Source organism: Canis lupus, chromosome 18, assembly GCF_011100685.1.
Source record: "Canis lupus familiaris isolate Mischka breed German Shepherd chromosome 18, alternate assembly UU_Cfam_GSD_1.0, whole genome shotgun sequence".
In the NCBI taxonomy this organism is placed as follows: Eukaryota; Metazoa; Chordata; class Mammalia; order Carnivora; family Canidae; genus Canis; species Canis lupus.
This window is the reverse complement of record NC_049239.1, coordinates 9,859,402-9,876,830: the sequence shown is the minus strand read 5'-3', so window position 1 is coordinate 9,876,830 and position 17,429 is coordinate 9,859,402. Positions and strand designations below refer to the sequence as shown.

Genomic DNA, 17,429 nt, shown 5'->3' with positions numbered 1-17,429 from the left:
CTCTGCTGACGCCCCGAGGGGAGAGGCGGCGAGGCGCGCGATGCTGGCGGCGGCGGCGAGGCTCGCGGCGCTGCGGGGAACCTGCCTGCTCTCCGGCCCGGGCGGCGGGCGGGGCTTGCGGAGCGGCCGCGCGCGCTCAGGTACCCCCGGGGCGCGGGCCGGGCGGCGCCGTGGGGCGGGTACCCGCGCGTCCCGAAGCCTGTCCGCGCCCCGCGCCCCGCGCCCCGCGCGCGTCTCTGGCCTTGCCCGCCCCTCGCGCTCCGGGGTCGGCGAGCCCGCCGGGGGCCGCGGTGCTCGGCGGGGGGCGGGGGCGGGGGCGGGGGCGGGGTCGGGGTCGCCCTGCCCCCGACCCTTGTCCCGAGCCCACAGAACTTTGAGAAGGTACATCCAGCCGCATTTCGGGAGGGATTTTTCAGAGCCCGGCTCCCCGGCGCGGAGACGCGTGTCGGACTTTACTCCTTGCACGCTCTGGGTGAATGCAAGCGGCGGGGGAGGTGGCTCCGAGGCACAGATGTTGACTTTTATGTTAAAGGGTTTATTTATGTATTCGTGCACGAGACACACAGAGACGGGGGCAGAGGGAGAAGCAGGCTCCACGCAGGGAGCCCGATGCAGGACTCGATCCCAGGACCCCCGGGTCACGCCCTGGGCTGAAGGCAGGTGCTACACTGCTGAGCCACCCGGGCATCCCAAACTAATGCATTTTTTTTAGACATTTTATTTATTTATTCATGAGAGACACACAGAGAGAGGGGCAGAGACACAGGCAGAGGGAGAAGCAGGCTCCATGCCGGGACCCCGGGGTCACGCCCTGGGCCAAAGGCAGATGCTCCGCCGCTGAGCCCCCCCCCCCCCCCCCCCCCCGCCCCCAGGTGCTCAGATGAAGATTTTCAATGAGTACGCTTGGACCAATAGCTGTGAAAATCTTGACTATTTCCACAAAGTTTGGTATTGAACAATGTGCCAGTTCCAGCATGACACCTGATGGCTAATAAAACATGCTCTTGTACCAGACACCTGTCCCAGAATTTGATTTAGAAGTCGTGGTTTGGGTTTAAATCGGCTGGCGTCGTATAGAACTCTCTTTCCTCAGAGTTTGGGAGCCAGAGTCCATTGTGACTCATGACATCAGCACCTGGGGGGATTCAGGAGATGGCAGCCCCGTGGAGGCCTGGCGGTGCACCTTGCAGCTGCCCCTGCATGCTCTCTTTGACAGGCTGGCTCAAAATTTAATAGAGAAAAATTAAATTTTAATTTGTCTGATCATTTTTGCAATTGCATTTGATATATTTTAATAACTGATTTTACCACTTAACAATTAAACAATAAGCCTCTCAAATCCACATGTAGAAATAAAATTCATGAATGAGAAAGTCCATTCAAGATCCCTGGTCTGTATTTTTAGGAAAAAATGGTAATAATTTTAGAAAGTAAACTAAGTGTTGTTACTCTTAGTAGGAATCTTCTATTTATTTATCATTTGAATATCTTTTAAAAAATGATTTCTATTTGGAGATAGGGCAGAAAGTTTTAGTATTATCTTAGATATTTTCCGTATTTCAAATATGTATTTTCCTAAGTGATTCTTTTACTTGCATTCCTTCCTTAACAGAATTAGAGACATTTGATAAGGCTGGCTGAAGACTGTGGTGTCTCCTCAGCTTCTGCCCTCCATGAGGAGTGGAGACACCAATGGCTTTTTTAGTTTTTTATTCTGAGGGAGTTCTGTTCTCCCAATTTCTCCTTCAGACACAAATTGTAGAATCAAGTCAGGATGATGCCATTAAGGCTTTAGTGATGCAGTTAAGGCATGAGGACCCCAGATAATCCACTTTAGGATGTATTTATGGCTTGGCCAAAAATTTAGCTTTTGGGCCTTGTCGTGGGTGTTTAGCTTAAAGCCTGGTAACTGGGCCCTCAGATATTTATTGAATAAGCTCTTGGGTGCATTATCAGTCAGTGGTTCTCACTTATTTTACTTTTTCTATCATTAACCAGTCCACTTTTGGGGAAGAGGGAGCACAAAACGAGGGCAATGGGAACCAAAATTACCTTTATTAATTTTTTTTAATAACTGGCAAATGCTTTGCAGAATTGATTAAAATACTGTATATTGTCTTTTTACTTGGCTTACACCTCGAGAATGTTCCCTGTAGTGATGTCTTCCTGTCTTCTACTACACATAGGAACTTGCAATAGAAATAGGGGAGGGAGGGGCACCTGGGTGGTTCAGCCATTGAGCCTCTGCCTTCAGCCCAGGTCGTGACCCCGGGGTCCTGGGGTCAAGTTCCACATCCGGCTCCCTGCATGGTGCCTGCTTCTCCCTCCACCTGTGTCTCTGCCCCTCTCTGTCTCTCTCTGTGTCTCTCATGAATAAATAAATAAAATCTTAGAACAAAATAGGGGAGGAAAAGAAGTACAGTGAAAATTTTTGACGGGTAAATTATACATGACAGTGTGCCCTTCATCAAATTTGCAAGTATATATGAGGGTTGAGAGACAGTTAATAATTATATGAAAACTCCAGATTCCATTTGGATCACTTCTCAGAATAGGCCATATGCCCTTTTAGAGATGAGAAATAGCCAAGAGAAGTTAAGTGACTTGCTTAAGTTCACATAACAAGCAGAGGTGCAAGCAGAACTCAGACTTATTTAATCCCGGGAAATATATATATTTTTTGAAATCTAAATAAAGATGATGAATTGACAAGCTGTCCTTTGAACAATTCCATAGATAAGTGAACATTGAAAAATGTTGAAAATGCTGTGTTGCTTATTGTTCTAGATTTAGCAATTAGTACATACAACCTCAATATTGAATTTTTATAAATGTAGCTAGAATCTTCCCAGGTGTTAGCATGGGGATTGCAGTCTGAGTGCCTGCACTGGTGGGTCTGAGGCATCTATCTATTTGTATTGAATTTATTTTTATGGTCGTGAGTTCAGGGGAGGGGGAGGGGAGGAAGTTTTATGTTGTGTTATCTGGAGGTAGAAACATGAGGACCTGGGGTGATGGATATGAGACTACGGTGGCTGCCCTCTGAAGTCTGAGTCCTGTGGAGAGAAAAGGGCAATTCTTATTTTTGTGAACGCAGAAGTTTTGGTCCCACCTTTCCCCATGGGCTCCCCTCCTCCCCCAAGATAATTAGAGCACTGTTTAGGGAGGATTAGCACTGGAAACAGGATACTGAATAGGGCAGTGCTTTCTTGGAAGGCACTATTAGTGTCTAGGTACTTTTTTCAAGTGGCTTTGTATATATAGCACATCAACAGATGGAACGTCAAGAACTTTCTGAGTACCTGTGAACTATATGGGGAGCCCCAGAAATAATTGGTTAACTTTGTGGTGGTGTGTTATTTTATAGGTTTCACATTAATGCAAGAGAACCAAGCCAAGGAAGTTTAAGTGTAAATGTAAATGGAACCAGGTCTGTTTCTATAAGACAAGATTTTTATTTAGGTTGCCTAAGATATTTTGGTGGGTTTTTTTGTTTTTTTTTTCCTAGTGGATTTCAAATTTTTTAAAGATTTTAATTATTTATTTGACAGAGAGAGAGAGCACAAGTAGTCAGAGCAGCAGGCAGAGGGAGAGGGAGAACCCGGCCCTCCGCTGAGCAGAGAGCCCAGTGCGGGGCCTGGGATCGTGAACTGAGCTGAAGGCAGACTGAGCCAACCGGTGCCTCCCAATTTTTTTTTTTTTTTTGATGGTTAGCATTTTTTAGCAATATTTAAATTTATTATTAATTTATTTTTAAAATTTAAATTCAATTAGCATCTAGTATATTATCAGTTTCAAAGGTATTGTTCAGGGATTCATCAGTTTTATATAATACCCAGTGCTCATCACATCACATGCCCTTCTTAATGTCCATCACCCAGTTACCCCACCCCACCTCCCATGGCCCCTCCAGCAACCCTGTTTGCTTCTTTTTCTTTTTTTTTTTCTGTTTGTTTCTTATGATTAAGAGTCTCATGTTTTGTCTACCACCCTGATTTAATCTTATTTATCCCTCCCTTCCCTATGCTTCTGTTCTTTTCCTTAAATTCCACATGAGTGAAGTCATATGATAATTGTCTTTTCTCTGATTGACTTATTTAGCTTAGCGTAATACCCTCTAGTTCCATTCACATCATTATAAATGACTTTTTTTTTTTCGGTTGAGCCTTATCTTCAAAAAAACATAATTAGAAGCCAAAATTACGAGAGCAGATGGGCTGTATTTGAAGCAGGATTTTGGGTTTCAGAGCCCTGCTCACTCTGCACCTCTAAATGCCCCCCTGAAAAGAGGCTTCTGGGGCACCTCTGAGGAATTCCCAAGGCTCTCCAGAGGGGTGTGAAAGCCAATATTTTAGGAGGTGTTGGATATTAACAAGGGCTGCAAATATAAATATTTTGGTTTGTTTTACTTTGTATTATCAAGAAGTGTTTATTTTCATGTTTCTGCATTGGTCACAGCCTTGCAAGCCAAGAAAACTACAACCTGGGTTACAGGGCAAGACTTGGAAGTTAAAAGATTGTTAAGAGATTAGATTGTTAGAGAATGCCCAGGAAGTTTGTTTCTTTTTCAATGGGCTATAAAACTCAGCCTGGGAGACATTCAAGATTGAGATTTATAAACCCTGTGAAGTTAATCTTCCCTGGAGACATTTATTTACATTCCAAAGGGTAAAAATTCTGAGACCTTCCCTTTTCTTGCTAAGGAGAATTTGCTTACATTAGGAAGAGTAGCCTTTTTTCTGCCTTTCTCAGTTTGGCAGCTATAATATACATACTTCTAAATTCATACTTTTGGGGATCCTTCCTGTGGTTTACCCCCTGTATGTACAGGCCTAACCAACTGGCTCTCTTTACGATGCCTGTGGTGTATTAGGTGTGGGAAAAGTGATTTCTTTCTTTCTTTTTTTAAGATTTTATTTATTTATTCATGAGAGAGAGAGGCAGAGACACAGACAGAGGGAGAAGCAGGCTCCCTATAGGGAGCCTGATGTGGGATTTGATCCATGGACCCGGGATCATGTCCTGAGCAGAAGGCAGATGCTCAAACCACTCAGCCACCCAGGCATCCCAAAAGTGGCTTATTTTTTAATATAAGTAATAGTTACTGTCATTTCTGCTCCAGAACCTTGTGTTTACTCTCAGGCTAAAAATGCATAAATGTAAATATTAAAAACATATTTTTGATATAAAACACTTCGTATTACAGGAGAGTATATTTAATAATTTTTATGTATAGAAATGCTTGTATGTATACTTAGAGCATAAGCTTTACCTTGATATTTCCTGAAACTTTAACATCTCCGTTTTCCTTATAGAGGCCCTGTTAGTGTATCTCTAGGATGTGATTAGTTCACTCATTGATAGGGTTAGGACTATAGTGACACAGTGAATCACTTAACTATCACTTACATAATATTTTTCATTGATAAAGCAAGTATTAGAAGCAGCTTGTTTGCAGGAGTTTATGAGAGCCACACTTTTTATTTTTTATTTTTTGAGAGCCACACTTTACTCTTAATCATCTTTTCTTTCTTTCTTTCTTCTTTTTTTTTTTTAATCATCTTCTTTTCAACTCTGTGTACACTTTGTCCCTGGTAGTCAAGCATGGGTGAATTGTTTTATAGATATTTACCTCTTTGTAGACTAATATTCTTTACTCGGGTGCAACACAGATGTTAAAACATTAACTCACACCTCTAAAAATTTTCATTGAGCATAAAATTGGTGAGAGAGTACTTCAATATGAAGGCAAACATAAGAGAGTATAACTATTTGAGACACAAATTTTTATTTTGAAATTAGAAAATAAAAAAAAGAAATTAGAAAATAAAATTTTAATTTCAGTGTAAGTTGTGTTTTGGGGCACCTTGGTGGCTCAGTGGTTGAGCAGCTGCCTTTGACTCAGGGTGTGATCCCAGGGTCCTGGAGTCAAGTCCCACATCAGGCTCCCCACAGGGAGCCTGCTTCTCCCTCTGCCTATGTCTCTGCCTCTTTCTCCGTGTCTCTCATGAATAAATAAATAAAACCTTTAAAAAAAAGGAAGTTGTTTCTTTGTATTTTTCCAATTATAAAAAAAATACATACATTTTGTAGGAAACCTAAAGTATTTCGAAAAATAGAAAGCAAGAAAAAAATAATTGCTTACCCAAGAAGCAACTATTAATATTTAAATAGCAAAAAATAAGCTTTAGATAGTTTAAATCTTTAAATAGAAAAATAAAAGCTTTTAAAATGGGAAACCCACCCTATACATGAACATTTTGTAATCTGGGGTTGGGAAATCATGGTACCTATGCAGAAAAGAGTTAACATAGCAGACCTCAGACTGCTGTCTTTATTATTTTTTTCTTAAATTCTTATTTATTAATTTATTTTTTTGAGACAGTGGGAGGAGCAGCGGTAAAGGGAGAGAGAGAATCTAAATCAGGCTCCATGCCTAGTGTGGAGCTAGACACAGGGCTCGATCTCAGGACTCTGAGATCATGACCTGAGCTGAAATCAATAGTTGGACACTCAATGGACTGAGCCACCCGGGTGCCCATCAGGCTATTGTCTTTAAAGGACCATCTTAGAAATTTAGCCCTTGGATGGCATCTGGGAACTTGGCACTTGAATTGCTTCCTAATTAATAAGTATGCCTAGATGGCTTGTACAATCCGTGTGATTTATGGTGAGCCTGCTTTTTTTCTGAGTCTGAAATTTTGGCACATGGGAAGCAGAGCATGTCTAGGTGAATAGCCCTCAGTAAAAACCTTAGATTCTGAGCTTGTAATAGATTTCCCTAAGCAGAAGCATTGGACATACTGCTCTTTTTTTTTGTTTCTGGAGAAAGAAGCAGGCTTGGTGTGACCTTCACAGAAGGAAAAGAACATAAGAAGCCTGTGCATGGATTTTTCCAGACTGCTTGTTTATTTCCCTTGCTCTTCCTGTCATATATCATTTTGCTGTAATAAATCTTAGTCACGAATACAACTGTATGCTGAGTCCTGTGAATCCTTTTAGCAAATCACTGGAAGTGTGGGTAGTCTTGAGTAATCCTGAAACAATACCAAAGTGGAAAGTAAAATGCTTTTTTTGAAAGTGTGATTCCAATATAACTCAAAAAGCAAACAAGAGATAGGGAAAAGTTACTTTTATGAAATATGTATGATAAAAGGTTAATATTATTACTGCATGTATAAAGAATACATACAAATCAGTAATAAGGTAATTTTGCCTTAGCAATATGGGGCAAAATTATGAGAATTTACAAGAATAATTTACAAGAGTAGATATGAAATGAGCAGATGTGAAAAAACTTTAATTTCAGAAGTCATTAAATGCAAATTAAAATGACAGTGACACAGATTCTAAATGTCATATTTGCAACAAACAGAAAAAATCCCACAAAACCAAGAGATCATATTCAGTGTGTGGAAGATGGTGGAGAATACCGTTTTCATACACTGCTGGTGCCAGTATATGTTAATACTGCCTTTTTCATGGACAATTTGATTTCAGAAGTCATTAAATGCAAATTAAAATGACAGTGACACAGATTCTAAATGTCATATTTGCAACAAACAGAAAAAATCCCACAAAACCAAGAGATCATATTCAGTGTGTGGAAGATGGTGGAGAATACCGTTTTCATACACTGCTGGTGCCAGTATATGTTAATACTGCCTTTTTCATGGACAATTTGATAAATAGTATTAATACTATTAAAGAATTTGTAACATGAACACATGGTAGGCTATGTATACTTGGAAACATGCTCTTAGCTTTCCCTTCTCCATCCAAAGTTTCTCCAAAACTCTAAAAAGCCTTGAAGAATAATTCTTATCTTCAGTATTGAAGAGAATTTCTGGGGAGGTTCCACAGGCCCTCACACAAAAAGCATCCTAAATTCTCTTTTCATCTCTTCTGCTCTTCAGAATTACCCACTGGAAGCTGTTAAAAACAAATCAAATTATAAAACATTTTTTTCACATAAATATCCACCACCACCCTCCAACTTCTAGGCTGCCCCTTCCTATACTTTTCCTTTTATTCCTCTTACTTATTTGCAGTATTCTATAAAATAAGACTCAATATATTTGTGTGTGTGTTTGTGTGTGTGTCAAAAGAGGGCTTATCCTGTTCACAGTCTAACATTGCAACATCCCCCCTCCACTCCCTGCAATTACACATTTTCTTCTTTGCTATTGAATTATAATTCCCCTCAGGTACTTAGGACAGTGTTTCATCAATGACCTAGACTGAGCGCTGTTTTGCCAGTTGTTCTCTAGAAGGGACTTTTTTTTTTTTTCTAGTTTGTGTAAAGAACTTACCTTTGGTTAGTCTTCTCCTAGGGGACAGTCACATCACCAACATTGAGTTCAAGGACCCTCTGGGACTTGTGAGCACTCATCTTCAGTAGTTAGTAACTATCATTTGCTCCACCAGTTCCTGGTTCAACCACTTCTGATCATCTGAGTAGTTAAGGATGGCCCATTAATGAGTCCTGAACATCAATTTTTTATCCTGTGGCTTGCTGACTTTTGGTTATAAATCCTCTAACTCTAAATTGATTTATGAAAAAAATTGATTTATGAAGCCTGTAAATTGGTAGTGTTATACATTTCCACATACCAATCTGTAGTAGTGGTCTATCTACTGATTTGAAAATGATTTGAAAAGCAATACCTTGCATATAAGCTGATATTTAAAAGTTTTAATCACTTAAATAAATTTTATAATATGAACTATGATGAGAGGAAGATCCGGGATGTGTGAGAAATATGCTTTTCTTTAGCCTACTAGAGAGAAGGGTTATGAAAGAAGGCTTATTCATAGGCTGATCAATTTTAGGCAAGAATATATATGGAAGTTGAAAACCTGGAGATTGATTTCTTTAAAATGATTTGTGTATCTCGGGACGTCTGTGTGGCTCTGTGGTTCGGCATCTGCGTTTGGCTCAGGGGTGATCCCAGGTCTGGGGATCGAGTCCCCCATCAGGCTTCCTGCAGGGAGCCTGCTTCTCCCTCTGCCTGTGTCTTTGTCTCTCTTTGTGTGTCTTTCAAGAATAAATAAATAAAAATTTTTTTATTAAATATTTTATTAATTTATTAGTTTGAGACATAAAGAGAGAGAGGCAGAGACACAGGCAGGCTCCATACAGGGAGCCCGACATGGGACTCGATCCTGGGTCTCCAGGATCAGGCCCTGGGCTCTTGAAGGTGGTGCTAACCCGCTGAGCCATCCGGGCTGCCCAATAAAATCCTTTAAGAATGATTTGTGTATCTCTTAGGAAAGTCTTCATGTATCTCAATTTGAAGACTGCTGCTAAAGGGACCGTAAAAGTCTCCCCCTTAAATGGAACTTACCAGTTGCTGGCTTTGATGCTGTGAAATTGCTTAGAACTTACCATTTTTCTCCTCCAGTGCTTGGCATCTCTAGTGGTCAGGATAGGTTTCGTTGTGCTGCAGTACAAATTAGCCCACGATCTTAGTGGCTTAATAAAATAAAACTATCTTTCTTGCATGTCTCGCTTCACTCTTTGAAACTTGCAGCCTCCAAGGTCACTGCAGTAGAAGAGAAGCCTGGGGAGTTTCATGGGATGTTTTTAAGGGTCAGGCCTGAACTGGCTTACGTTACTTGTGCCTGTCCATTTCATTGGCCAGACCCCAGGCATTTGACCCCAATCTAATTGCAAGAGAAAGCTGGGAAGTGTAAAAGAGCAGAGGGAGTTTGGATTAACACTGACTTGTAATTTGGTTGTGGCATGCTTTCCTCATGACTCAAAAGCCCCCTTTCTGATCTTTTTACATCATTCTTCCTATAAACTTCTTAAGTTTTCATTAAAATAGTGGCATCTACCAGTTCCCAAATCTGTTTAATTGCAAATACCACAGTATTAGCCAAGTTCTTACAGGTGAAGGGCAGTTGTTAAGAAATGGGGTGTCAGCAGAGGTGGAATATAAATTATTCTAAGTTATTACCCATGTAACTTCTCTGGTTGTCTCTAAATGGTATGATTGCCTTGTAACTTGAGCATCACTCCCACACCACCTTTTTACAGCTCCAAAATTCTACTTTCCCTGGAAAGTCTTCCAGTGGATACTAATTTCTGAAGTACTCTAAACTTCTACACTTACCTGTCAAACTATATTATTAGGAACAGAGCTTTTTTTTCAAGACTTCTAACACATGCTAGAAAGAAAATATCTTGCTAACTATTCTAAAGTTCAGATTAAGAGAACATGCTTTGAAAAAAAACCATCTTCTCTCTTCTTGCTCCTAAGTTCTGGTAGTGAAGTTCTCTGTAAAATATCAAATTAAATCCTTTTAGTGTATATTACATGTTCTATTTGATATGATATTTGATCAATTTGTTTTATGACTTGGCCTTTTTTTTTTTTTTCCTAATTATTGGCTGGTACAGCAGGGAGGGATGCCATGATTGCTGTCACATGGATGACCACTTAGTGGGCATCTGTCAATTAGGTCTACGCTCGTGCTGCTCAAGTGTATTGTCTCCTGGAAATCTTAGGGCCAAATACCAAGGGAGTCTTAGAAGCAACCATAGAATAATGGCACCTTCATTATAATTATACTTCTTTGCATGATTGCTCAGCTGTATCTTTATAATAGCTTTCAATCATAGAGGCTAAGAAGATAAATGATATACAAGCTGCTCAATATATCACAACAAATTGACAACTGAGGCCCTTTCCAACTGTTTTTACTCCTATAATTACCCTTTACTCCCATCCAGCTTATTGTCTTCCACAAACTGGCAAAATATGTATGTGTAGTTGTCCTTCTTGAGTATAAAGTATTGAGAGTCATATTTTTTTCGGTTCCGTAAAATAATCATGTATTTTTCTTTTCTTGTTTTCACATTTGGAATAAGTTACTTACTTTAATAGGTGGTGTGACATTTTTTGATAATGATAATAATGACAAAAGTGAACTTTTAGTAGGCATTTAGTATATGCCAAGAAGTGTATTGAGCACTTTGCATACAACATTTCATTTAATCCTTGCAAACTCTGTGATTTAGAGGGAACACGCTCAGAGAAGTGAAGTTACCTTGAAGGTCAAGGGGGAGTAAGTTCTGGAGCAGGAAATCAGATCCAGTAAATCTCCAGAGTTCATACTTTCCACTGTGTAAAACTCATTCATTGATATTGACTTCAGTGTGCTTGGAAGTTCCTTCTGGGTGTCTTCTCAGATCATACAAGTATAATTCTATTGCCTGAAGTGAAATGAATTCAGTTTAAAAGTTTTTGCTTCATTAAACAAAATTTTACTAATTTATTATGGCTGTTGGATGGCATTGGTAGTGGAGTATAGACTTCCTTTAGTAGATGTGTAATGAAATGAGATTTATGGGATGAAGAGACTCCTAAATGTATTCCACTCATCGTTTGAAATAAAACAGGAACCCGAAAAGAGATCTGAGTACAGATGATCAGTATTTTTGGAGACTTAAGGAACAAGAAGAATTACTTGTACATTCCTTTTTTTTTTTTTTTTTAAGATTTTATTTATTTATTCATGAGAGACACAGAGGGAGAGAGGCACAGACACAGGCAGAGGGAGAAACAGGCTCCATGCAGGGAGCCTGACGTGGGACTCGATCCAGGGTCTTGAGGATCACGCCCTAGGCTGAAGGCAGCACTAAACTGCTGAGCCACCCAGGCTGCCCTACTTGTACATTCCTAATGTCAAAATATCTTCTCATATTTGAGGTCTTTTTCTATGTTCTTATTATTGAAAATAATTTTTCTAATTTTGTTGATTTTTTATGTTTTCACTTTTTGTCTTTTTTTTGGGGGGGGGGGCTGATTGGAAACACAATCACAATTAAGCAAAATTATAGAAACATATAACTTAGCCGGTAAATTTCTCCATAAATTCTTTCTCCAAGATTGAACTGACAAAATTTTATGAATGCTCCTACAGCTACCAACATTTATTATTATTATTTTTATTCTTATTTAGAGAGAGAACGTGTACCTGTGTGTGAGCCAGGGAAGGGGAGACAGAATCCCAAGCAGGCTCCACGCTAAGTGCTTAGATCTCATAACCTCATGACCCTGAGATCATGACCTGAGCCAAAATCAAGAGCTGGTTGGCTACCTGACTGAGACATCCAGATGCCCGCATCAACATATATTTTTAATGTTATGCATATTTACAAAATAGGATTATATTATACATCCTATTCTATAATTTGATTTAATTTTTTTTAAAGATTTTTTTTTACTTATTCATCAGAAACACAGAGAGAGAAGGCATAGGTAGAGGGAGAAACCAGCTCCTTGCTGGGAGCCCGATGTAGGATTCCATCCCGGATCACACCCTGAGCCAAAAGGCAGGTGCTCAACTGCTGAACCACCCAGGCAGCCCTGATTTAATTTTTTACCTGAGGAATATATCTTGGTCAACTTTTCATGTCAGGAAACATAAATCTGTTTCATTTTTCTTAATATCTACCCAAGAGTCTGGTGTATGAATGTGCCAGTGCTTATTTAACATTTTACCAGTTGATGGGATTTTTTTTTATTGTTTTGAATATTTTTCTTCAGTATTAAACCTAGAAGGGTGGGACACCTGGGTGGCTCAGCGGTTTAGCGTCTGCCTTCAGCCCAGGGCATGATCCTAGAGTACCAGGATTGAGTCCCACGTCGGGCTCCCTGCATGGATCCTGCTTCTCCCTCTGCCCTGCGTCTCTGCCTCTCTTTCTCTCTGTGTGTCTCATGAATAAATAAGTAAAATCTTTAAATAAAAAAAAAAAAAAACACTAAAAATAAACAGAAGAGCAATTCACAAAAGAAGCTATTTGAATGGTTAATTATTACAGAAAGAGATTTTCATCAGGGAAATGCAAATTAAAATCACAACAAGAAACATTATCTACCCATTAGAATGACAAACATTAAAAAGAATAGCAATTCCCCATGTTGTTAGGATGTGGAGCATCTATAACTCTCATGCATTGTTGTACAACCACCTGAGAGATGTTTCTCAGGTTCTTAGAAAGTTAAAGATACACTTACCATATTATTGAGCCCATTCCACTACGTATTCACTCAAGAGAAATGAAAACATGTTCACAGAGAGACTTGTAGGTGAATGTTCATAGCATCTTGATTCGCCATAGCCTAAAACTGGAAACAACTAAATGTCCATCAGTAGCCGAATGGCTAACAGATGTGGTCTACCCATAGAGTACAATACTACTCGCTTATAAAAATGCAACCACAGGGGCGCCTGGGTGGCTCAGTCAGTGAAGCAGCCAAGTCTTAATTTTGGCTTAGGTCATGCATGATCTTGGAGTCCTAGGATCCAGTCCTGGGGTTGGGCTCCCCCACTCATCAGGGCATCTACTTCTCTCCTTCTTCATCTGCTTGTTCCGTCTCTCTCTCCTTCTCTCAAATGAATTAAATAAAATCTTAAAAAAAATGCAACAACATGGGGCACCTGGATGGCTCAGTGGTTGAGCATCTGCCTTCAGCTCAGGTTGTGATCCAGAGTCCCGGGATTGAGTCCCACTCCGGCTCCCTGTGAGGAGCCTGCTTCTCCCTCTGCCTGTGTCTTTGCCTCTCTCTCAGTGTCTCTCATGAATAAATAAATAAGATCTTTAAAAAATGCAACAACATGAATGAATCTCAAAATTATTATGCTTTCTGAAAGAAGTCAGACACAAAAGAGTCCCTACAAAATGATTTCATTCACATAAAATTCTAGAAAATGCCAACTAAATTGTAGTAACAGAAAACAGATCAGTGGTTGTCTAAGGTTGGGGGTGGAGGGCTCTTCTTGATTGTAGACTCATCAGGATGAATTTTGAAGTCAATTTATTAAATCTTTACCTTTCTTTCCCCTAGGGCCCACCCTTCTGAACAGTGTTTTCATGATGGCATTTAGTTTTGTTTCAAAGCTTCCCAGGGTGGTTGAGGGCTTCCTTGTTGAACTAGCATTGATCTTTTTCTTGCCACTTTATACAGTTAATTCTTGTTATTAGAAGTAGGTGTGTTCTATAAACCGAACACCTAATGAGTGAATACTGAACCATTGCCCCTAGGGGAAATATAAGATTAAGTTCCTGCAAGTCTTTGGTCACATATTTTTGACTACTGGTTAATACACAGAATACACATGTTGTTAAGTGTGTGTTTCTGTTTAAAGTCACCTTATTTAGTATAAATTGTTGTTTTATTAACATTGAACTCATGGCCATAGCATTATAGCATTATAACTTGAATAGTTATAGTCATGCCTGAACAAAGCTTTACTAAAACATGTGTTTTCTCTATGAGTCTCATCTTTGGGCCCCTGGGTGGCTCAGTCAGTTAAGTGTCTGCCTTGGGCTCAGGTCATGATCTTAGGTCCTGGGATCGAGTCCCTTGTTGGGCTCCCTGCTCAACGGGGAGTTTGCTTCTCCCTCCCCCTGTCCCTCCCCTTGCTTGTGCTCTCTCTCTCTCTTTCTCGAATGAATAAATAAAATCTTTAAAAAACAAGACTAATCTTAGTCTTCCTGCACTTAAGTACACCAGATAGCACTTCAGCACTACTCTTGGGGGCCATTTTAAGTGGTGAAATCACCAAAAAAAAAAAAAAAAAAAAAAAAAAAAAAGAAAAAGCACAGAAATGTGAAGATGTGACACTAAATGCACCACATATAAAGGACACTTGTTTGCATATGAGACCTGAACCTGGAAGGCCAGAGAATTGCCTACTTTGGCTTCGGCTGGAAACATGAACAATTTTTCTACATTCTGTGCATGTCCTAGAATGACTGCAGAAGCTCTGTAGTATTGACTTTGGAGTTAGCGAGTAGTTGAATTCTCAAATACAGAGTCTGCAAATAATGAGAAGAGAATGAAATTTCCCTTGGAAGCTGCTGCTGTGTGTACAAATAATGAATCAGGGAAAGCTTCAGAGTGGCAATATTTATCAAAACATTGCAGGGGACAGTACAGCAAAATGATACTTCACCTGTTGCTTATGAATTTAACATGACTTATTTATTTTTTAATTTTTAAAAATCAAGGTTTTTACACATACTTCAGAACTGTAAGTTAATTATGAAAAACAGTAGCCTCTTATGTCTCTCTGCCCCCTTTTTTTCCTGAGACAATGAATTTCAGTTCTTTCAGCCATCTCATTGAGTTTTTACCTCCAGTTCTTCCTCTCTCTCTTTCGTCTTTTTTTTTTTTTATGATTTGTATTTATTTATTCATGAGAGACACAGAGAGAGTGGCAGACACAGGCAGAGGGAGAAGCAGGCTCCTTGCTGGGAGCCCGATGTGGGACTGGATCCCAGGACCCCCGGATCATGACCTGAGCTGAAAGCAGACGCTCAACCGCTGAGCCACTCAGGTGCCCCTTACCTCCAGATCTCTAACATGATTATAATGGTACTTCTTGATTCTGTTTTTAGGCATTATCTATAGTGATAAAGACTAGCTTTCTTTCACTACCATTCCCACAATTACACATAAATTTTCCATCTTACAAATAATAAAGTTTGCTAGATCAGTATTCAGTATATATATATATATATATATATATAGTTATGATTATATAGTTATTCTTCATATTTTGATTACACTGCTGCTCTCATACACCTTTTTGTTTTCCCTTGTGTTAATATTTGTCTGGCTTCTTCATTTACTTTCTCAGTATCTGTCCTTAATTCATTGCCAGCTGTACCATAAGTACAAATATTTCAGCTATTGTGTTAGTATTTTCTTTACTGTCATCTTGAGGATTCGTTTCATCCTTCTCCTTTAGATCCTCCATTTTTCTGACCCAGTATATCTTCTTATTTCTTGTTCTGTTTTTGGTGGAGCATATCTTCTAGAAATAATTTTCACAAGCAAGGATGGGAAGGTAAAGTTTTTGAAAATTTGCATCATTGAAAATAGTCTTTTTCTACTCACACAAGATGCATGGCTTGACTGGGCTTAGAATTTAGAAGATAAATACATTTCCCTCTCAAAATTTTAAAAGTTTTTATTCCATTTTTATGCTTTAGTTTCCAGGACTATTGAGAATTTCAATGACATTCTGCTAGCCAATACTTTATATACGATGCTTTTTTCTCCCTAGAAAGTTTTCAGATCTTTTCGCAGAGAAGAAAATCTTAGTGTTCCAAATTCTTACATTAATGGATCTTGATATGTCTTTTAATATAGTTTTTACTTTTTAAAAATTTATACCATTTTGTAAATAAAATCTTTTATTTACTTTTTTATTGAATTATAGTTGAAACACAGGGTTACATTAGTTTCAAGTGTATAATATCATGGTGTGAGAACTCTATATATTATGCTATATTCACAAGTGTAGCTACCATCTGTCACCATACAATGCTATTAGAGCAACATTTACCATATTTTCTATGATGTACCTTTCATTCCATGAATTATTCATTCTTGGTGTGTGTCTTTTTATTTTTATTAATGAAATTAATTAATTTTAAAATTTGAGTATATTTGATATAAAATACTACATTTATTTCAGATATACAATACAGTGATTTGACGAATCTGTCCATTGATGCTATGCTCATCACAAGTGTAGCTACCATGCAATGCTGTTAGGAGATCATTGACTATATTCCCTGTGCTGTGCCTTTTATTCCCATGACTTATTCATTCCATAACTGGAAGCCCATGTCTCCAGCTCCCCTTTACTCATTTTGCCTATACTCCTACCCCTCTCCCCAATGGCACCCATCAGTTTGTATTTATTTATAGGTCCGATTCTGCTTTTGGTTTATAAATTAATTTGTTTTGTTTTTAAAATTTCACCTATGGGTGAAATCATATGTTACTTGTTTTTCTGTCTGACTTTTTCACTTAGCATAATACCCTGTAGGTTCATCCATGTTGTTGCAAAAGGCAAGGTTGCATCTTTTATTTTAAGACTGAGTAATATTCCATTTTGTGTGTGTGTGTGTATCACATCTTCTTTATTCATCTATTGATGGACAATTGGGTAGCCTCCATATCTTGGCTATTATAAATAATGCTGCAGTATATAGAGGGGTGCATATATCTTTTCAAAATGGTGTGTGTCTTTTTAAAATGTGTGCAGGGCATGCACAGAGCCCTTCAATCTGGAAATTCATGCCCTTTAGTTCTGTGAACTTTTTCTGAATTATTTGTTTATTAATGTCTCTCTTCTGTTTTTGTTGTTCACTCTTAGGCAAGCCTGTATTATCAGAATTCCTGGGCTGATCCTTTATTTTTCCTCCCTCTTCTCTATTTTTCACTTTTATTATTTCTTTTTGTTCTATTGTCTGGGTGATTTTTAAATTTAAAAGATTTTAAAGATTTTATTTATCTTTTTATTTTTTTATTTTAAAGATTTTAAAGATTATTTTTTTTATTAGAGAGAGAGTGTGAGTGTAGGGGAGGGGGATCAAAGGGAGAGAGAGAGAGGGAGTC

At 38.9% G+C, this 17,429-nt stretch overlaps 1 protein-coding gene across 2 annotated transcripts in view; it reads left to right on the top strand.

Moving 5' to 3' along the window:
* The first annotated feature begins 27 nt into the window (after positions 1–27).
* Positions 28–17,429, top strand: part of SUGCT (succinyl-CoA:glutarate-CoA transferase) — a 714,309-nt gene continuing 696,907 nt past the window's right edge. For both annotated transcript variants that reach the window (XM_038562658.1, XM_038562657.1), the window contains exon 1: positions 28–140. In XM_038562658.1, the coding sequence (XP_038418586.1) occupies positions 41–140 (100 nt within the window). In that variant the 5' untranslated portion in view covers positions 28–40. The remainder of the gene's footprint in view (positions 141–17,429) is intronic.